Source organism: Acanthochromis polyacanthus, chromosome 18 (assembly GCF_021347895.1).
Source record: "Acanthochromis polyacanthus isolate Apoly-LR-REF ecotype Palm Island chromosome 18, KAUST_Apoly_ChrSc, whole genome shotgun sequence".
Classification (NCBI taxonomy): domain Eukaryota; kingdom Metazoa; phylum Chordata; class Actinopteri; family Pomacentridae; genus Acanthochromis; species Acanthochromis polyacanthus.
The window spans coordinates 18,478,515-18,501,365 of NC_067130.1; the positions used below are offsets into that span (position 1 = coordinate 18,478,515).

A 22,851-nucleotide genomic window follows, 5' to 3' on the forward strand; every position below is an offset into this window, starting at 1 on the left:
CTGTACTCCCACAAGGTCTGATTCAGCTCCAGTTCTCTCAGATTCTTTAAAAGCCTCTCCTGCCTTTCCTTTTCTTCCAGACTGTGTCGTTGTCACTCAGAAAATGACTGAATTGTACTTTTGCAAAATAGCCAGGATTCATTAATAGTACAATTAGATGTTTTGGATGCTGATGCAGGACCCTTGGTTTCAATTTCCTTCTCAAAACAGACAAACAAAAAAAACTGTGATGAGGTAATCTGCAAGTGAAAAGGGAAAGCTTGTTTTAGTTAAAATTCAATTTCTCAGAGAAGCAAGCTTATGTCAGTGCCATCTAAAGCATCACAGTCTTTGTGTGGATGGGAATTGCCATTTTCAGTCTTCTGCAGCCCAGCCTGGCGCACTTTTTTTTGTTAAATGCAGTCACTGGTAGTTCAGAAAGGCAATCCGTACAGGGGGCAGAGAGGTTAAGCAGTAATTTAGTGGCATAAAGCAAAGCCATAAATGCTCAAACCCATTCTTTCTCCTCTAAGGCAGAGGCTTGGACGTCAGGCCCAAAATGAACTGTCAGACAGAAACAGAGCGACTGAGTGAGACTTATGTGTAAGCCACCTACAGTATAATAGGATTTTCTGGGGGTGGAAGGAAGTACCTCAGTTCAATACAGGGAGCTGTGTGCGAGAGAGGAATACCCTGAAAGGGAGTGGATTTCACATGTGTGGACTCACCTGTGTTGTAAAAGAAGGAATCTACAAAGGTGCAGTTTTTGAAGAAGGATCCCACTGAGGAGACATCTTCAAAGTAGCAGTTGAGGAAAGATGAGTCGATGAACGTGACCGCCTTGAACTTCATACTGATAAACCTGGAGGGGAGGGAGGTGGACAGGGGGTGAAATGATATGAAAGATCCAAGGAAGCAACCAGAGAGGAAGGATTAACCGGGATAAGTAACATATTCCTGACAGCAAAGGTGTTAAGGCTGAATTATGTCCCTTTGAGAAAATGCATACGGCGAGCAAATCGTGTAATTGAAATGCTGAGTCACTCTTTTCACTGAGCGCACGGACGACAAATGCAGAGGAAGTTTGCTACTTTTTAACCACACAGTCAAAAATAAATGTGGATCTCACTTCTTGAGACAGAGTAATAGTTGTCTTATGAAAGGATAGCAGGGGAAAGTACATTTAATCAGATGCAAACTGAGGTACTATAGAGGTGGAAAAAAGTTTTCGGATACCCTTAAAATTTTACACAATCTCAAATATTATCATGAGGCAAGGAGCATTATCTTGTTGAAACATCCAGTTTTGACCCAGATGGAACAGTGCACATGCACAAGGGAGCATGTGGGTTTGGAGAAAGGCACAATACTTCACAGAGTTCAGTGTTAGATGACCAACAGCAGCAGCACTCACGCATCCCCAAACCATACTTCCTCCACCATGTTTGACAGTAGGTACTATACTCGCTGGAGATAATGTTTCACCTGGCCTTCTGTGTACCCTCACATTAGCAGGAGGGAGATAAAGCTGGAAACTGGACTCATCTGACCACAGAATCTTCTTCAAATTCTATTTCTTTAGTTTTTTTGAAATACAAAAGAAATATCCATCCATCCATAAATCTATCCAGCTCTCCATCCATCCATTATCCCATGTAATCCTCACCAGGGTCATGGGGTGGCTGGACTCTATAACAGGTGACTTAGGGTGAAGGCAGGGGACACACATAGACAAAATAAACAAAATTACAAAAATAGACATAATTTGCATATCTAATGTAAAAAAAAAGTGACAACAGTAAAATCTAAATTTGCTGCAAATAAATATTTTTCTGCAAGTTTGACAGTCTGAGAATCTGTTTGAAGGCTCTACATATGCTTGTCCCTCTGCTACACACCTACCTCACGAAACAAATGTGCGAAGACTTCCTTTGTTATGAATCACACCTTTGAAGGGAACCCTCGGCAAAATATGTGTTTTCACTTTCAATTCTTTAAGTACATGTTGAGTCTAATATTTCTGTATTTTTACTTCGGTTAATGATTGTCTTTACAAAGTAATACTGCCAGTTTTACTCAAGTAAAAGAAATAACCTGCTAGTTTTTTCCCACCACCACGGAATCAAAATAATACAGTGGGTACAGAAAGTATTCAGACCCCTTGAAATTTTTCACTCTGTGTCATTGCAGCCATTTGCCAAAATCAAAAAAGTTCATTTTATTTCTCATTAATGTACACTCAGCACCCGATCTTGACAGAAAAAACAGAAATTTTTGCAAATTTATTAAAAAAGAAAAACTGAAATATCACATGGTCAGAAGTATTCAGACCCTTTGCAGCGACATTCATATTTAACTCACATGCTGTCCATTTCTTCTGATCCTCCTCGAGATGGTTCTGCTTCTTTATTGGAGTCCAGCTGTGTTTAATTAAACTGATTGGACTTGATTAGGAAAGGCACACACCTGTCTATATAAGACCTTACAGCTCACAGTGCATGTCAGAGCAAATGAGAATCATGAGGTGGAAGGAACTGCCCAAGGAGCTCAGAGACAGAACTGTGGCAAGGCACAGATCTGGCCAAGGTTACAAAAGAATTTCTGCAGCATTCAAGGTTCCTAAGAGCACAGTGGCTTCCATAATCCTCAAATGGAAGAAGTTTGGGACAACCACAACTCTTCCTAGACCTGGCTGTCCAGTCAAACTGAGCACTGGTGGGAAAAGAGCCTTGGTGAGAGAGGTAAAGAAGAACCCAAAGATCACTGTGGCTGAGCTCCAGAGATGCAGTCGGGAGATAGGAGAAAGTTCCACAAAGTCAACTATCACTGCAGCCCTCCACCAGTCGGGGCTTTATGGCAGAGTGGCCCAATGGAAGCCTCTCCTCAGTGCAAGACACATGAAAGCCCGCATAGAGTTTGCCAAAAAACACATGAAGGACTCCCAGACTATGAGAAATAAGATTCTCTGGTCTGATGAGACCAAGATTGAACTTTTTGGTGTTAATTCTAAGTGGTATGTGTGGAGAAAACCAGGCACTGCTCATCACCTGCCCAATACAATCCCTACAGTGAAACATGGTGGTGGGAGCATCATGTTGTGGGGGTGTTTTTCAGCTGCAGGGACAGGACGACTGGTTGCCATTAAAGGAAGGATGAATGCGGCCAAGTACAGAGATACCCTGGAGGAAAACCTCTTCCAGAGTGCTCAGGACCTCAGACTGGGCCGAAGGTTCACCTTTCAACAGGACAATGACCCTAAGCACACAGCAAAAATAACAAAGGAGTGGCTTCAGAACAACTCTGTGACCGTTCTTGACTGGCCCAGCCAGAGCCCTGACCTAAACCCAATTGAGCATCTCTGGAGAGACCTCAAAATGACTGTCCACCAACGTTCACCATCCAACCTGACAGAACTGGAGAGGATCTGCAAGGAAGAATGGCAGAGGATCCCCAAATCCAGGTGTGAAAAACTTGTTGCGTCATTCCCAAGAAGACTCATGGCTGTACTAGCTGAAAAGGGTGCTTCTACTCAATACTGAGCAAAGGGTCTGAATACTTATGACCATGTGATATTTCAGTTTTTCTTTTTTAATACATTTGCAAAAATTTCTACATTTCTGTTTTTTCTGTCAAGATGGGGTGCTGAGTGTACATTAATGAGAAATAAAATGAACTTTTTTGATTTTGGCAAATGGCTGCAATGACACAGAGAGTGAAACATTTCAAGAAGTCTGAATACTTTCCGTACCCACTGTATATTTACTTGTATAGCCCTTAATAAAAAAAATGCAAAGTGCTGTTGTAACCGGAGATCACGTAAATATGACATTAATACACAGTAAAAGGGACTAAACTACTAAACAAGGCAAATTAAAATCAGAAATGGCAAAACTCACAAATGGAATATTAGCTAGAATAATTTAAGATAAATAGAGGCAGATGGAAGAAACATATGTTTTAGGCATAGATGTAAAAGCAGCCATTGTCTCATGCTGCCTTATGTCCTCAGGCAGCGTATTCCAGAGCCTCAGAGTTGTTATGTCTGCAGCTCTTTTTCAATCAAAAGTCTGGAACAGATAGAAAGCGTCTGTCTGAAGATCTCGGAGTACGAGCAGAGTTGTGGAAAGATAACAGATCAGAGATACAGTGGGATGCCAAACCATGTAAGGCCTTGTAAGTCATTAAAAGAATTTTGAAATTAATTCTAAAATGTACTGAGAGACAATGTAAAGACAATAAAACTGGAGTGTTCAAACCTGCTTTTAAAAAACTAGTGTGTCCAACATGACAGGGTCAGTTATTTATCTCTGTGATCTGTAACTGGACACAGCATCATTGTATTGGTTTTGATTTAATCTTGCAATAACTGCATCCTGGTCTGCGGTGAAAATGCAAAAAGAACAAAAACCGCATATCAATGCGTCTTTTCCCTCGCCTTTGTGTAAGTGAGGATCGTAACCAGGAGGAGGAATAGATGTGTGTGAAAGAGACAGAAATAAGCAGAGAGAGAGAGAGAGAGAGAGAGAGAGAGAGAGAGACAGAGAGAGAGAGAGAGAGAGAGAGAGAGAGAGAGAGAGAGAGAGAGAGAGAGAGAGAGAGAGAGAGAGAGAGAGATAAGCCTTTTAATTTCCTGGTGGTGGAGGAGATAAAGGAGGCAGGATTAATATTACCTGCAGCGGTGTGCTGTTTACAGTGAAGACGAATAGTGCTGCTATCCCATAACAGGACGGGCAGCTTTAACCACGACACTGTGCCAGAGGAAGCACAGAAGTTGGGATCACAGTGTGCTATACTGCAGCTGGTTTAAATCATTTCTTCACCCTCATGTCTGACAAAGGTGGGGCCACTAGAAAATATCTCAACCCAAGCTGAAGCCACTTTGTTGTACCTGTCATTCAGAAAGACTCCATTTCTGTGGATCTGGTTCTCCAGGGTGAAGTTGAAGGTGAAGTCCTCAATGCGCTCGCTGTTGTGAATCTTCACTCTGGAGGCGTACTCATCGGCCTGGAGGTGCTTGATGACATCCGGGAACCATACAGACAGTCCGTAGTATCTGAACACAGCAACAAGCTTCTGTAGTAAAGCGTTTTACACCCAAGTTAATTCAAAACCACGTCTGACGATGGAAGATGCAATGAGTGTTACAAAGATAAAGAAGTAAAAGAGGTATTTTCTCACGCAAATCTGTTGGTACTGTAGAAATGGGGACCTTTTTAAAATAGATTTAAACCCACTTTTATTCAAAAATATTCACATGCTCATCAGATCAATGGAGTATAAAGCCTGTGGTGGAAAAAAAAATCACAAATCATTGATGTTTGCTGATCTTTTCTCTGAATTGGACTCTTTTCACGCAAACAATATTACTAAATAATAATCATTCACCGACTTTCAAAAGGTTTTTTGCAGCAGTGCTAAATGTATGAATAAGTGTTGCTTTTCAAAGATGTTGACTGAAATAAATGTCTTTTTAGTTGCTGTCTATAAGCGAATGAGGTCACACTTAGGCTGATTGAACCTACCCTTATAAATATTTATATATTATCACATGGCTATCTGTGTCCACTTTCCCAGGAAAAACTATAATAAGTTAATGTGAATGCAAACTAAACATCCTACTGTTGCAGCTTTACATTAAACTGTACGTTTAACTGCTAAAACACGAGCTGACTCACTATGACTTATTATGAATGAGGGAACGTGTTTGTTAGCGAGCGTAGCGCTTACTGCTATCATTCATCAAAAAATGTGTCTACAACACAATGACAGTCATGATCACCAATTTGCAAGCGCAGATCAGTTAGACATATTTCAGGGAGTAATGGATGCAGAAGGAGCAGCCACAGTGAGCTGTTAGATGAAGGCCACAGGCGGAATAAAAGCATCTCTGTAAGGCAACCAAGTCTGACTTTCACTGTGCCCTGCTCCTTCCTGATACCATGTACAACATAAAATCAGACTGCAAATTGCCTTACTTCTTTAAGACTACAATAGTTGGTCTTTTGCTCCACTTGGAATCTAGTGAGCTATTGTAATTAATCACATTCTTACCACCAGCAACTGCTGTCAAAATAAACCACTAAACTTTTCATGACAGTAGCTTTAATTAACTGTAATTAAAAAGCAGCTAAACGTGTGTATATATTGGTCTTTCTAAATGACGGAGCCCATCAATAAAATAAAACCAGAAAAGCAGAGAGAGCGCAGTACTACGCCAAGGCGGCTCAGTACTTGTATAATTTCCGTTCACTTGTCATAGTTACAGTGATGCCGTGCCGCTATCTCGCAACGATACAGAAATCTTTAACAAATTTGTGGATCCAGACAACAAGCCGTGTCACTGCCAAAATGTAATGAGGTGGTCCTTGTGTCATTTCTGATCTTCCCTGAAAATTTCATCCAAATCCGTTATTTCGTTTCTGAGTAATGCTGCACACAGACAGACAGACAGACAGACAGATTAATAGAAAAACACATAACTCCTCCGCTTTCCTTGGCGGAGTAACAAAGGATTTCAAGGGTCAGAGAAATGGTACATTTCAGGGTCATTTCTCTGACCCCGTTAATGCTATATTGGCTGTGGAGCTCACCTCAAGACCCTAAAACTTGGTGGCAGATGTGAAAGGTCAAAAAAAAAAAAATCATCAAATGACACCATCTTTGTCAAAGAGGCTGTAAAAACACAAAGATGGTCCTTACTACTCATCTGTGATGTATAGTTGCATTGAAAAATTTTACCAAATCTCAGCTTAATATTGCTTTATTGTTATTTAAAAGTTCAAGAAAAATAAATAACTTGTGCTAACCAGATTCAGTAAAACAAAGTGATGTAACAAAAATTCAGGAACTTTTCAGCTGTGTTCATGTAAGGTAGAGAGTAGAGACGTATCAAAAAATTTATTTTAAATATAAATAATAAAAAACCTACAGTATGTACAGTCACCATTCTTCTCCCGTATTTGGAATTTAGTTTTTGTTTGTTAATAGTATTAATTAGTATTTATGGCATTATTATTTTTACACTGTGCAATATTACCATTGTGTATATTGTGTTTTAATTGGTGCTTTAATATACTTGTTTTTTTTAAATATTTCAATTTTAATCTATTTTCAATTTATTGCAATACATAATCTGCTGCTTTACATCTCTGACACTTATACAGACTCTACTGCCTTTACTACGTCTGCAGCAACCACTCATACTGTTACTGGCAGCAGGCCGGCCACTGCACACAATCTGCTGCTTTTGCCCAACCATCTTTTTGTGTATTTTCTCTCTCTTGCCTTTTTTTAATGTGCCACTCTTTGCCCACCCAATTGCCCCTTTGGGATAAATTAAGTTTTTTTTCTGATTCTGATTCTTATACTTCTCGTCATGGTTGTTCTGTTTCCATAGGAGTTGCAGGACTTTATGTTGTAGTGAAAAATGAGCCCAGAATGAGTTTAAATGCCCAAAATCTGCTCATATGGTTAAAAAGAAAACAATCCTGATTCTGTTTCTGCATGTGCAAAACATATATGAAACAATAAACACGCAAGACAGACAACTGGAGGACCAATGGGGAGATGTTTAGGAAAAATCACAAATAAAAAAGAATTCAGAAGTTTAGAAAGTACAAGACAAATTGATACATAAAAACATGACTCAGCACAAAATGAAACTAATGTAAGTGGACATGAACTTCTGTGTTAAGTACTTAAAAAGAAACTGTTCTTCAGCTGGAAAGTAGTGATAACTCAGCTAAGTACCACTCAGGGCAATTCATAACACATTAATAATACATTTAACATGATGGAAACATGCAATAACCACACACAGAGGTGCAGAAGAAGAACCGGAGGTGACGTGCGGAACATTTCTCACCCAAAAGACAGAGTAAACCAGACTGCAGCCAGTTTCACAGTGTTGTCTTTCACTGGGTAGTTGAAGCATCTCATGAAAGTCAACCAGATCTGTATTAAGATGGAAAATCGTGTTTACTGACTTTAAATCACAACAAGCACAAAAAAATAAAAATAAAAATCAGCATGAAAGTGTGAAAGTAGAGCAGCATCCTACTCCTCTGAGCTCGGCCTTGATCTTGAAGAGGACCTTGAGCACGGGGTTGGCTGACTCATTCTGCATCTCCACCAGCTCATCCAGCTGTTTGGGGATCTTTATGCGGTTCACCTGCAGGGGGAGACACTGATCTGTCACCTGCTAACGGCACTGCAGCAGCAGGAGTGATGGAGTGCCGAGGCCATGCAGCCGGTACTCACAGTGAACACTCTCTCCGGCTCTCCTCGGGCACGCATGTTGGTGTCGTGGATTTGTTTGAGCACCATCCAGGCCTCGTCATGTTTACCCATCTATGAGACAGTTTCACAGTTTCACATATCTTGCATAAATAGTCTCTCCGCATTCTTTTTCAGTTGGCCAGATTTAGTCAGCCGTGCTGGTTTTTCAAGCTGTGTTTTTAATCATACCCTCATCCCGTGCTCGAAGCAAAGTCAGACTAATGCACATTTACAGATGTTGCACAACTCTTGCGTGTTCATGAGTTGCATTTTAGATGAAGGCAGATTGATCCAAAACTACAGTCTCCACAATTTGGGAGCTTAGAGAGGTGGATGAAGGAAACATAGGCTGAATATCCAATATCTTTCCTATCATACTATATAGCAAATTATTGAGAATGTTCCAAAAGATGCCCAAAAATACCAGGATATGCACCTACATCCAGTTAGATTTTGCAGTTAGTGAACCAGTAAGCTTTTCTGGCCATTCAGACACACAATCCTCTGTGCACTTGTCTCCATGTCAAGCACAAGTTTAAACAAGCTTGAGATGCTGAGACAGACAGATCACTACAAATTTTACAATACAGACAGCAACAGGCAAAGTTCAGGGTGCAATATTATGACACAGGCCCCGAATGTATTTTTAAGAAGATTTTCAAACACTCTTTTCTCCTATTTTTTTTAGATTTGGTCTCAGGACAAGTACATTTACACAACAACTGCATGTTTTAGTATTTTGTACATGGATTATTTGAAATTTGACGGGTAGGACGTAAAATGTCCTCCAATTCTGGAATGACTCATGTAGGGTTTCATGAGTTTGCAAACCCTGTTAGTATAACATTTTTAGCTGGTAGAAGAAGAAGAAAACAGTGAATCACATGATATGCTGGAATTAACATCAAACAGTTTTCCAAAAGAATGGGGAGAGCAAAGCTATGTCCTCTCTTCTATTTTTCATATGTTCATAACGTTGTCAGCCTTGATTGAATGTCTCACTCTACCTCATGCAACCCTGTTATGCGTATCAGGATAAGATAAATTCATTTTACATATTTTTTTCTTTACTTTGTTCCATCAGTAAGTTTGTCCTCTTGGTCAGCAGTAAAGCTAGCTAAACATCTAGCTTCTACTCCTGAGCAAAAGCTAACATTAGCATGGATTAGCAACCTTGTTACTGTGAGCACGATTCGTAAGCAACAAATAAAACATGGAATAAAAATGGTCATTTGATCAAGGATAACTGACACACAAAAATCAAGAAATCCATAAACATCTGTAAAGCCAGTGTTTGACTTAAAATACAAAAACTCTACAACTGTGCCATAAATACGCACAACAGTGAGCAGCCACATGCTACAGCATCCGTGTCTGGTTTGTCAGCATTTTGTGATTGGCAGGACAACCACAGTCAGACATGACTAATTGAACTTTGTACTCAGAAATTACTTCAACAAAAAGCCAAAACCATGACACAGGAACGCAGCAACCGCACTACCATCCATATAATGATTGTCATGAAAGGATCAGGCAGGTGATTTGCTGTAAGAGGTTGTTTTGTTGGTAATGTGGCTCACTGATATGTTTTTAATCCTCTCAGTTTGAAGAAGCACTCATCGTCCCTGCTGCTCTGTGATGCTGCAGGTATTTATCAAAGGTTTCATACGGTGATGAAATGTCATTTTTATTGTTTTCTGGTTTCTAGAAACTTGGAGGTGTAAAGTAGAAATTAAGATATGAAGATATTTATTTCTGCCATTTATCAGGCAAAACCACAGTGCTACATATGTAATTTCTAACAAACCAATAGTTATACAGCACACACTGTGACTGACATCTCTGGCTCAGTGTTCTTCCTGAAGTGGATGGGAACAGCAGCGCTTGATTTGTTATCAGAGCAAAACACCTCATTAGGAGCAGCCCTAAAACTACTAGTTATACCATCATGGTGAAATGAAGCATCTTTGCAGTATTTTGAGCTGAAAACTGATAGACACACTGTGAGGATGTGTGAGACTTTGATGAATTAGCTAAAAAGGGGAACAATATGGGACCTTTAAAGTCAAAGGAAAGTAGCTCTATTTATGTTTCAATTAATGTTTCTGCAAAAGTCTAGATTACAGTCAGTGAAACCTGAAATACAAGATTGTGTCAGACATTAACACGTTTAATATCTGAGTCCCCATTAGTAGCTGCAATAGCCTTAATTTTTTGGCCTATTATAGTGCATAGTGGAGAGAGAGAGAGACAGGAAACGTGGGGAGAAGAGCAGGGGAAAGATATGCAGTACATGGGAATGGGTCAGAATCGAACCCATGACCGCTGCATAGGGACTGCAGCCCTTTTTTGACAGACATGTTAGTATGTTATGTATAAGAACATGAGTGGCTGGGGCTTGATCAATCCTAGCCGGGTGACCTGGGTGCTGCTGTGTGATGTTGTGACCCCAGTAAACTAAGCTGATGATGCGTTCAGGTCCATCGGTGTGTTGTACTGTGTTAAAAGAAGTGTAACAGACGGCCTAGAATACGTGGGAGAAGTAATAGAAGCATAATACAGGATCGGTGATGTTGTAGAGCTCTGCTGACTGTAGAAACACTGACTGTTCTCTTTGCAAATTTCAATATCGGCCACTCTCTGTGCAGAAACGTGAAGAACACTGGAAAATGCCCTCACTGTAAGTAGTAACGCTAATGCACACGTGGTGATTTTTCATGTTTCAATCATTTGTTTAATCATTTATCATTTTCAGAATTTCTATGCAATCATTTATTAATGGTAGTGATATTATTTCTGATACTGTTTGTGAAATGTGTGTCCTTAAAGACACTTTGAAGTCTCACTTACTAGACTGAAAAAAAGGAAATGTTCACAATGTTCATAGAAATGTTCTTCCAAAATTTCCCAGAAAGCCTTTTACACTCATCTATACATCACTGTCCTCTACGTCAAGCTCTGCTCTGGATATATGAGGTGATTGGGTGGGGTGTGGTACACATTTATGTTCCTTAGCAAATGGAAATACATTGAAAGGAGGACATATTTAACATATTTTTTGTACATTAGGAGGACAGATTACTATTTTCTTCATAAGAATGCATGGTTATGCCCTAATATATGGAGTTTTGGATACACATCTTTATGGGATCAATTCATTGCTATTTTGGTCTTTAGCTGAGATTTGTTCACAATAACAAATGTACAGAAAATGACTGGCTGGAGCCTTTAGGAGAGAAGACAGAGCTGCAGTATGACAGTAAACTCTCTGTGTTTTACCTCCAGGTAGAAGCGTGGGCTCTCTGGCATAAAAGTGAGCGCTACCACTGCAGAGACACACGGCAGCGCACACACCACCACAAACACTCGCCAGCTGTGGAACTGGTAGGCTGATCCCATGCTGAAGCTCCAGCCTGCACACAGAAGGACACAAACAACAGTCAGAAAAAATGATGTGGTGCAGCATCAGGTCAGGGCTTCAGTCCCAATAATGCATTAAAATTAATTAAAAATTAATGAAACTAATGCAAAAACTCTTTCCTGACTTCAACCTATCAAGTCTTCGTGGATTTGTAATGTTTCTCTGCCACTAGCTAATGAAATTAATTAACCCACAGGTCAACTGTTTCCCCAGTGTCACTACACAATCTTGGCACATGCAGACACAAAGTCCTTCATTTCGTTTTCCTGTTGTCTTCCTCAGATTAACTGTCTTTTTTTTAAGCGTAAAAGAAATTAGAAAAGGCTTGCTGCTTAAGAAATACATGCTTAACCAAGGTTTTTGCTGTGGGTTTGTGGCGGCAATGCTGTTCATATGTGAAGATGCTGCTGGAGGCGGCTTCATGGTACATTATTGATGTTCAGGTGGTTGTTGAGGGCGTCACCAGGCTGCTGCTAGGTGACTGCTCAGTGTTTAGAGGCAGAATATTAATGTAATCAGTATTAGGGTGTCGCCAAGTGGTTGTTAAGGCTAGAAGTTACTATGAGGTGCAGCCTGGGTGGAATGGGATGGAGGGAAGATAAAGGTAACGTTGTGAAAGGAAGATATAACAGATACATCCTCTGCTGGCTTCACTATCCCACAATCCACTGTGCTCAGATCACATCAAGTTTATTTATAAATCACGTCATCCAACAGGAGGAGACTCGGTGCATTTCAAAGCTATAAAAAAGGAGCAAAGGCCACACATGACACAAACGTATAAGAAGGTGTTGCATATGAAGAGCTCATTTGCAAAAACAGGTAACTCTGTTTACTTGAGATAATAATAATAACACTAATAATTTATTTTTTCTCTATTTTGTCATGTATTTTACTACTGAGTCAAATACACTCAACTTCAGTTTGATTGATATTATCTCAAGTAAACAATAAAAAAAAAGTTTTCGGAAAATGTATCAAAACGGAGTTATCTGTTTTTGCAAATGAACTCTTCATATATATAAAGTTTGGTGTCACCCAGACAAGTTCATGTCTTCTGTGAAAACTCACACTTTTATTCATGTGCTAACATAACTGCACAAGAGTTTTGTAATCATTAATTAACACCATTAGCTAACACAATGTAGCATTAGAACACAGGAGTGATGGTTGCTGGGGATGTTAATCTGTACCCCTATGGAGATATTCCAATAAAAATCAGCTGTTTCCAGCTAGAATAGTCATTTACCACATTAACAGTGTCTAGACTGTATTTCTGATTAATTTAATGTTATCTTCATTGAAAAAGAAATGCTTTTCTTTCTAAAATAATGGCATTTCTAAGCGATCCCAAATTTTTGAATGGTATATTAACTAACATGAGATTTGAAGGTATTACAGTTAAGTCAAACCAACATCTTTAATTAAGGCACATTTAAAACAACAGCTGTGGAGTCAAAGCACTTTTCAAAAGAGAGAAAAAAAAGGTTTTACAAATATACCTACATTGTAAAAAAAAAAAAAAAGTACAGTTTTAATTCTTTTTTTACGGTTTGTGCTCTGATAAGCATCAGAATTTTAGTGTTAATTTAGAAATTGAAAAAAAAAATGTTGCATGCCTTTTAAATCTGCTTTTGGGGGTCAGAAGTGTTTTGGTGACATCTCTCCCACGAGCTGTATGAAGCTGGTGATTTCTCAGAAAGTGTGAAAGATGTGGATCTCTCCCAAGCCTCTCCATCATTCTCATTATTTGTGCAAATTCAATTAAAATTATATATTAGAGTGGCTCCAAACGTAATTACACACTGATCATCAACAAACTGTGAGTTACAACATGTGATGGAACTGTTAATGTGAGTTTTGCAGGGTTGGCAGGTCTGAATTATATTAATTTAGATTCAATCTGTATTAAAGAATCAGCATCAGGATAGCATGTTGATGTGGACACAGAACTGCGTGTGCATGTGTGTGTGTGTGTATGTGTGTGTGTGTGTGTGTGTGTGTGTGTGTGTGTGTGTGTGTGTGTGTGTGTGTGTGTGTGTGTGTGTGTGTCCTGTGGAGATGCTCTCGCCTGTACCAGTACAAACCTCATTAGGGGGATTATAGCTGTAATGGACTGGAGGGGATGGCTGACTGATTCAGATACTCAGCAAGATTTATGTTCCTACTCTACAGTAAGTGAGCACGACTAAAGCACACACACACACACACACACACACACACACACACACACACACACACACACACACACACACACTGTCCTTGGCCATTGTTTAATGCAGTGGCACGAATTTTGAAGCACAGGTGCATGAACACACACACACACACTGAAAAGATACACACCAACCTGCCTAATATTTTACACCGCGACTCATCAAGGCTGGTCACAGGAGGCTGCATGGATTTTTTTTGTCGTAATTCCTTTACTGTATCAGATTCTTAACACCATAAAAAATGAAAAAAATACCACACACACACACTCACGTACACACACACACAGTCATCTGGCCTTTGTCCACCAGTCAATGCAAAGAGCACTGCGGCGGAACCTATTACCCACACACCACTGCGTCTTGGAGAAAAAATGTGTTAAAACACTGGCGTCTAATCAATTGACCTCAATTATAAACCTCTGCCGGCTCCCTCACATCCACTCACGCAAATAAAGTTTGTGAAGAAGACCACTGGAGAGCTCTAACATGGAAGTCATGTCACATGAGACTCGGATACCCGTCTTCATGTTCTCGGGGGCTTTTTTTTCTTCTTTTTTTATTTTTCTCCACAGAATCGGTAACTTCTAATTTTAGCACTAATGCGGTAGCTATTGATATTACAGTTAAACTGAATGAACTCCACAGAAATGGCACTGTCTGTGTAATATCCAGAGTAAAATAAAGATTATTTCAGGCAAAAGCAGGTACTGTACACAAGCTATTAGATGTGTACAGTATTAAATTAGACCGAATTCTCAAGGATTAGAATGTTAATCGATGGAGTATTTTCCAATAGCCTACACAGAAGAGCAGATATATTAGATTCTGTCTTTGACATGATGGTTAGTGCTGCTCAGCAGGTAATGTTCTCTGTAAGTTAATTTGCACTCTTTGCCTAGTTTTCTCGACATGGTATAGAGAGGTTGTTCTTGTGACTTTGTTCTGGATAAGAACACCACTTGGTAGAGGTACTTAATCAACCCAGTGACGACACAATACAGAGTCACACAACATCCCGATGGCTACACTCTGAGAGCAAACCTCATTATGTCTGATCAACATGACTCTGAAAATGGAAACTCAAAAAGAAATCCTTCTCCTTACTCATGCCTTCTCCATTCCTCTCCTCTAATACCATTTCACCCTCTTCTTTTGTCTTTGTTTTGTCTCCCCGCCTCCCTCTAGCCCTCTGCTGTATCCCTTCACCTTTCGATTATCCCTGACACAGGCCACATAAATCAAGCACACTCTCCACCTCTTCTTCCCCCTTGTCCTCCTAATCTCCTTCTCTGCTCCTCTTTTCTCATCCACAGCCCTCCAGACCAGATTGATTTCATTGCGCTCATTTTGTTCTTATCCTCTGACACACACCTCCTCTCCGCTCGCTTATCCTCCAGCTCGCCTTCAGTATACGTTATGAGATTTGAGCCAGACTTTTGCTGTTCTTTTACTACATACGCTTCAACGCGTTCTCTGCCGCTGCTGTTGTCGGAGCCTCCACCTACACTGCCACCTGCTTTGTGTTTGTGTTCACCCCTAGAGGGTCTTGATTTCTAAATTAAGCCCCATGATTGGGGAATTGTTTGCGATGCTCCCTGCATGTTATGCATCATGTTGGGATGTACGTGCTCCACCACTGCAGGGGGCACCATCAAGAGCAGAACAATACAGGCAAGTCAAACTTTATTGCCATCCCTGTTCACAGTAATGTCCAAACTGGTGATGCGTGTGACTCCTGACAGTGGGAAACATCTCCACTGTGGAACCTGGGCCACGCGAGTTGAAAGCAGATGTACATTAAGACACTTACTTTACACACTGCAATTTCTGTTTCTCTATACTGTCTGCTGTTTCTGTATTCTTCACATGAAAACAGAGGTTCACCTCTATTATTTCTTGCTTTTGGACCATGTACAGTGCTGCATTCTCTTTTAAACCAAAGAAAATCCCAGTCAACTGATATCCTGCTTACTCTTCAAACAAATGACTGATTGTGGGACTAAAAAAATTCAGCACATTATCTCTGACCATAGTGCACTTATTGAACTCTACCTACTACTAGCCTGAATGAATCATTAATCGACACAGAAGCGAGTATTTACAGCATTTTAAATCACTTAAATGTGGTTATTACTTCGCCAAGGAACGTGGCAGAGTTATGTGACGATCGGTGTATGTTTGTCTGTTAGCAACATTACTCAAAAATGGAATAACGGATTTGCATGGAATTTTCAGGGAAAGTCAGAAATGACACAAGGACCACCCGATTAGACACTGGCAGTGATGCGACTTGTAGTCTGGATCCATGGATTTGTTAAAAATCTCTGTCATTGTGAGATAACGGCACGGCGTTACTGTAACTATGACAACATGTGAACACTACGCTAGCTGCCTGCTGACGGTCACATGATTGTGATTCTTCTACAAATCCACCAATGCGAACTTATCGGGACTTATCCGTTGGAAATGATGCAAGGAACAACTGATTAAATTGTGGGGGTGTTTCTGAGTCCCATCAATTCCTGCTACATATTTAGTTACATATTTGTTTGTGGGCACATTGATATTAAATGGCCACATTCTATGTTGCCATTATTTCTGATCATCAATAACTAATAAACAAACGCTGCATTTCTTCAAAAAAAGTGCTGCAATTCTGACAGTGCCATTTGGGGGAATGAGCAGCCTTACTGCACTCAGAGTTTTTCTTACTCTGATTTATTTAAAGACCTTATTGTCAATAACTATAAATGGTCGGTATCCACTGACTGAACTTTATCAATGCAAGCCTTTGCTTTGTTTTAACAATGAGCTGTTGTAATTTAAACACTTGCTAAGAGTGATCAGACGTTTGCTGTCCTGGTCCCTCAGCTGAGTTACTACAAACAACATCCTCTTGTAAACTTGTCCCACAATGTCATTTTCATTCTGTGGCTTTTCATTCGACAGCTACAATTTGCAGTAATTGTTCTAATTATCTTACTTTAGATTCTATCCTTGTCCTTATCCTTACAATTTGGATCCATTTCACTTGAAATAATTATATTTTTAACCCTCAGTTGCTGTTTTTTCCCCCCATTTTCATTCAAACACTGTGCTCAGTGATCAAGAAGTTGATGATCTGATCGAGCTGAGTGTGTCATGGTCACAGAGGTGTAACCAGGAGAGTTCTACTATAGCATCCTGGTCACAGAGCAGTGATTGTTTTTCAGCCACAAAAACAGAATCGTTGCTCCCCACTTACCCTACTTGCTAGATTTGGCTCCTTGTGGTCACTGATTGCAACTACATGGATAAAAGTACAGCATATACAAAAAATGCCTTCTGCTAACATGCAAATGACACAAGGCTGCATTTTTCTGGACTTCCAGAGAGTGTGCTGCAGGAGCACTGGGAGCAGTGTAACACTACTTCAATTGGGATGGCGGCCAAATTTAAATCAACAACAATTTTTGATTTTTACAGGCGCAATCTGTGAACTCTGTGATCAACCCGAGGATTGTTGACAAAAAATTTGAAGTCAATCACTGTAACACTAACAAGCAAAAAGTGATTGTGGTGACGTTGTTATGAGTGGTGCATCGGGTCCGAACGGTTGCTCACCGTAGTGTGGGATGATGGCCCAGGCCATGGCTGAGGCATAAATTCCTCCGATCATCCAGAACATGCACAGCCAGCTCAGATGTTCTCCTCTCTTCTCCCGAGCCAACACCTCCGCAAAGTAGGAGAAAACTATGGGTACCGCTCCACCAATCCTGCAAATACAGTTAGCTGTAATTAGCTAGGTATGCTCAGACGCCAGCCCTCGTTTGTCTTTTGGTAATGTGTGTAGTGATAAACATCTTTGAATGTGCAAATCTGATTTAGGGCTGCATAAAATCATTTGGGAAGAAGCGAAGGAGTTCAGAGTTTCTTCATTTGTCTCTGTGAGAACAAATAAACAGTAAATGTCCCATATACTTTACATGAACAAGGTTAGATTGTAAATTTCTACTAATTTGACCACAAAGGAGTCGCAGGATCTTTTCAGTCTTTAACACCTTTTTGTTCTCTTTGAAAGTGAGACAGAACTGAAGAACGTCAATCTTAAGAAGGATTCCTAAATGAAACCACAGTAGCTGAACTCCTATCAGTTAGAGGCAGCGATGTTGTCCAGTGCAACTATGCTTTAAGAAACCACGCTGTCGTCTTCTGGCTAAAGAAAATGAAAAGGAGCAGGACACAGGATATTACAATCTGTGCTGCATCTTCTTCCCTTTCCCTCCCGGTTACATTATTACACAGAAACAGAAGCTGTGTTTTCATTATGGGGAGACAGTCTCACATTACATAGTCCCATACTAATATGTCGCCATGTCTTGAGTTTATGTGATGATATCGGCACTGAACTGGACCATCAGTGAGGCGTCGGCACAGTCAGCAGGAGCCCATCTGTGACTGCAGTGACGCTGTCGGTTTGTTTCACAGCTTCAGAGTTTCAAAAATACATTAGTGGAGAAAAACCAAATGGCAAACTATCTGACAAGTGAGTCAAGTGTTGCAAATGTGAAGCAGACAAATAGACCACTCTCTGCGTTAAGGGATGTTTGTATTATATTATTATCACTATACATGTGTTTCTATCAAGCTAAGAGGTTCCTGCAGAGCCCATTTGAACATTCATTACAAACACATACTACACAATGCAGCATGAAGGTAAATGCTTCAGAGTAAAACGCAGCTGCTTTGCTTCTTTAAGCCTTGCCTTGGGGTATATTCTTCAATGTGAAATGATGTTTTTGACAATTGTATAGTTTCGAATTCTTTCTCTGAGATCACATATCATGCAGACGTTATTGTGTGGCGTTTGTAGATTTAGTAAGAGGTAACTGAAGAAAGGTTTTTGTGCTTTAATTTGATTACACTGTATTTGATTTTATTAGATTTGACATTTTGGAAATAGAGCTGCACAGTGGCTTGGTGACGAGCACTTTCGCCTCTCAGCTAGAAGATCCCTGGTTCATGTCCTGGCCCTTAAGGGATCTTTCTGCATGAAGTTTGCATGTTCTCCCTGTGCATGTGTGGGTTTTCCCTGGATACTCCAGCTTCCTCCCACAGTCCAAAAACATGCTGAGGTTAACTGGTAATTCTAGATCATGATAACAATAACTCCATAGGTATGTAGCCCTGTGATAAACTCTTGACCTGTCCATGCTTTCAGCCCAAGTCAGCTGGGATAGACTCCAGCCCCTCCTGCGGCCCCAATGAGGATTAAGTGGATTGCCAAAGATTAAACGTCGATGAATGTGAACCACTGCTTGTTAGCTTAGCATAAAGACTGGTAACAGAGGAAAGCAGCTTTCCTGACCAAAGAAAAATCCAATTATCACCTTGTAGGTTGAATTTTACCTAAAATTATGAGGCATAAAGGTGTAAGTTTACTTGAAAACATTGTAAATTTTATGCAGTGATCTTAAAGTTAAATTTTTTTGCCCACAGTGGGTCACACTACCTCACATTAAGTCTTCTCAGCTCCAGTGCTCTGTGCAGCAGTAGGTGTAAGTGAGTCTGAGCAGCTATGATTTAGAAAAGTTCTTTTTAGGTAAATCGGTTTGCATCTCACAATTTCTCATCATAGTGAATTATTCAATTTGTGCACGTTGCACAAAGTCCAGCCTGTCCACACGTTTCCTAACTGCAGAGCTGCTTTCATGTCTGGGTGAGTTTTGTGAACAGACTTCACTGCTGCACCTGGACGTGGTCGCCACGTGCAGCTCTCATTTAAGACAGGAGGATTATATTCCCAGCGACACAATGGAGCTGGACGTGTGTGGCTGATAGCTACTTTGGTTCCTTTGATGCACACAGCAGCTTCAGCTCCACCGTCGGCAGCAGCTTCTGGTTCTGGTGCCGGTGGGGTTTGGTTTAGAGATTCAACTTGACAGGAATTCAAAGTGTGTCTGCAAACTTATAAATTAGTCAGCTCTCTCCTAACTCTCATACTGTGATATTTGTCAGCAAAAACTTACAGAATTATTAGTCCCCCCTATGAAATTTTAGTTTGTTTTCCAAAAAAGTGCTGTTGAACATATCAAGAAATTTTTAACACGGTTTTTCCAAACATCCCAGTTTAGTTTGCATGCTTAAATTATTTTACTTTGCAAACAGAAACCAGAAACAAAAAATATTTCACAAAAACCAGAAGCTACCAGGGTTCAAATTATTAGCCCCCTTGATGCAAATAGTCAAGTTGTATATCCTTCTTACTGGATAACAGTTTGCGGTCCTTCACTGCAGTTTGTAACAAGTCTCTGACACATCTCCTGAGGAATCCTGGCCCATTATTCTTTGGAAAATCTCCCAAGCTTCTCCAGGTTTATTGGTCTTCTGGCATGGATCCTGGTCTTCAGCTGATCCCACAGATTTTAATGGATTTCAAGTCAGGGCTTTGTGCACATCAGTCAGTAATGTTCACTTTGGTCTTCTGGAGGTAGTTCTTCACCAGGAGCAATGTTGGCTCTTTGTCATGTTGGAAGACAAAGTGACGACCCAGACCCAGTTTCTCAGCTGACTACATGAGGTTTTCTTTTAAAATCTCCATAAATTCTTCTTTCTTTGCGATTACTTCAACCTTGACAACATTCTCAGTTCCAGATGCACTGGAGCATCCTCACATCATAATACTGCCACCACCGTGTTTAACTGATGGTGTTCTTTGGGTTCTATGCCTCTTCCTTCTTTCTCCATACATCAGAAAAGTCTCTACAGCTGAAGAGCTCTAGTTTCGTCTCATCTGACCATAGGACATCATTTCAAGTGTTCATAATCCTTCTCCAGATTGTCCTTACCATACTTCAGTTGGGCTTGAAGGTGTCTCTTCTGTAGAAGTGGACTTTTTCTTAGCCTGCAGTGCAGGGCTCTAGTGACTGTTCTCTTTGACACTCCAATTCCTGACTTGGCTACATCATTAACTAGTGTTTTGGTGGTGCATCTTTAGACACATCTCTCACAAGTTTTCTTTCCAGAGTCTTTGGAATCTTTGGCTTCCTACCTCTGCCAGATTTGTTCTGTACTGTGTGGCTTTCTTTGAATTTCTTGATGACATTTCTCATTCCACTTCTTGACAATTGGAAGCGCTGTGATAACTTTGGATGCTCTTCTCCTGCTTTGTAAGCATCAACAATTCTTTTTCTGATGTGTGAACTGATTTATTTTGTTGGTAGCATGATGCTTTCTCAAGTGATAGCTCAAATCCTTAAGGACATTTTTATACTGTATGGAAAATGTATGACAACCCTCAGTTTTAACTTGATGGTCATCATGGCCCTGCTTCACCCCTCCCACCACATCTTCTCCCTTTTGCCATTAGGGAGGAGATACAGCAGCATTAACTGCAAAACTAGCAGGGAGCTGAATAGCTTCTTTCCCCAAGATGTAAGACTTATTAATGGACCCATCCTCCCCCCCCCACACACACACACACCCACCACGGACAGCTAGTCACCTGTCTAGATAGAGAGATTGAATTGTTTTTTGCCAGATTTAATTGCTATTTATTAGTTTATTATGATGTTTATATTTTTAATATGATGCATACTATTTATTGATGATTCTTTTGCACTGCAGTCGCTCATCAAGAAATGAAATTTCATTCCCGTGTGTGAAAATGCACAGTGAAAATGACCATAAAAATCTTTGACCTTTGATTGATTACAAGCTGTGAGCATTACCAAGTTCAAGAACATGACTGGACAACAGTGGTTTGTGCTTTGGCTCAATAAAAAGGTCAGTTCTTAAGGGGGCTAATAAAAAAGTATTTCACATATAATAATAATTTTTCTAAAATTATTCTGTTTCTCTTCCTCTAAAGTCGTGATCTGTGCTGTAGAACAAGTGGCTACATCAGCAAGCTGAGACAATTTGATTTCTTACTACAGGAGGGCATAACAAACATCAAAGCAGTCTGTGAGGCCATGTTTTTCCTGTTTCTCAACAAAGATATCAATATTACACAGTCCAATACATCTTAATGTAGCAGGTTAAAACCAATCAAAGCTAATGAGGCTTTTTTTCTCAATGTAGTCCAAAATTGCAACGACAAAAAATAAATAAATTATGAATGAAATAAAACATATGCTAAGGATGATTACTCTAAAATGACATTATGATGACCTCTTGCATTGAAGGTGTCAAGAAGATCACTGAACCTTGGTCTGTGTGATCTGTCAGAATGGCACTTTGAATCTCTTTTTTCTCTCTCTTGCTATTTCTTTAGATGGCTTATGGTAGCAAAGCTAATGAGGTAAGGAAAAGCTTAATGAAACAAACAGTATCTAGTTGAGCTGCGACAACACTCAGCACCGGATTGTATTTCTCACAGACTGATGATGTAAAAAAGATGGAAAACTGTGCGATCCCCTTAGAAAATGCCACCGCAGCTTCGAACAGTACACATCTGTTTGTTTATGCACATTTCCACTGTGATATTCTTTATCCCCAAAGGTGTGTGTGCAATTATGAATATCTTCCTGCACAATAAACTTGCTTCTGCATGCAGATTGAGAATTAAGCGATGAAATAAAAGGCACGGATGCTAATTAAAAATTGAAATCCATTAAGGTAGAAGCTGTTTCTAAGACTAAGCTGCAATGAGAGGCTTACTAGTTGCTTATACAGCTGTAATTAAATGTAAGTGAGCTGAGAGTAACTCAGGTACTATTGGCAACAGGCTGACCCTGCATGTTGTCATGGATTACATGGAGACACGTACTCGTTACACTAATACAGTGGATGAAAATAAACATATATTTTTGACTTTTTCTCGGTTTTGACAGCTGTCTCCCGTGCAGATGACGTGTTCTAAACCTCAGGCCCCCGATGGCCCACTGTCAGATTTGAATTTACATTTGGACCTCACCACAGACCTGCACCAGCTTCAGCCCCCACCACTGGAGCTAAAGGTTCACATAGCAGGATGTCAGC

At 40.1% G+C, this 22,851-nt stretch overlaps 1 protein-coding gene across 1 annotated transcript in view; it reads right to left on the bottom strand.

Moving 5' to 3' along the window:
• The window catches only part of LOC110960824 (synaptic vesicle glycoprotein 2C-like), a 66,168-nt gene that overhangs the window by 11,566 nt on the left and 31,751 nt on the right, over positions 1-22,851 (bottom strand). Inside the window, exons 4-10 of the mRNA XM_022208207.2 lie at positions 17,494-17,645; positions 11,536-11,669; positions 8,239-8,328; positions 8,039-8,149; positions 7,844-7,932; positions 4,868-5,032; positions 708-841 (exon numbers count right to left, since the gene is read on the bottom strand). Coding sequence (XP_022063899.1) covers positions 708-841; positions 4,868-5,032; positions 7,844-7,932; positions 8,039-8,149; positions 8,239-8,328; positions 11,536-11,669; positions 17,494-17,645 — 875 coding nt within the window. The remainder of the gene's footprint in view (positions 1-707; positions 842-4,867; positions 5,033-7,843; positions 7,933-8,038; positions 8,150-8,238; positions 8,329-11,535; positions 11,670-17,493; positions 17,646-22,851) is intronic.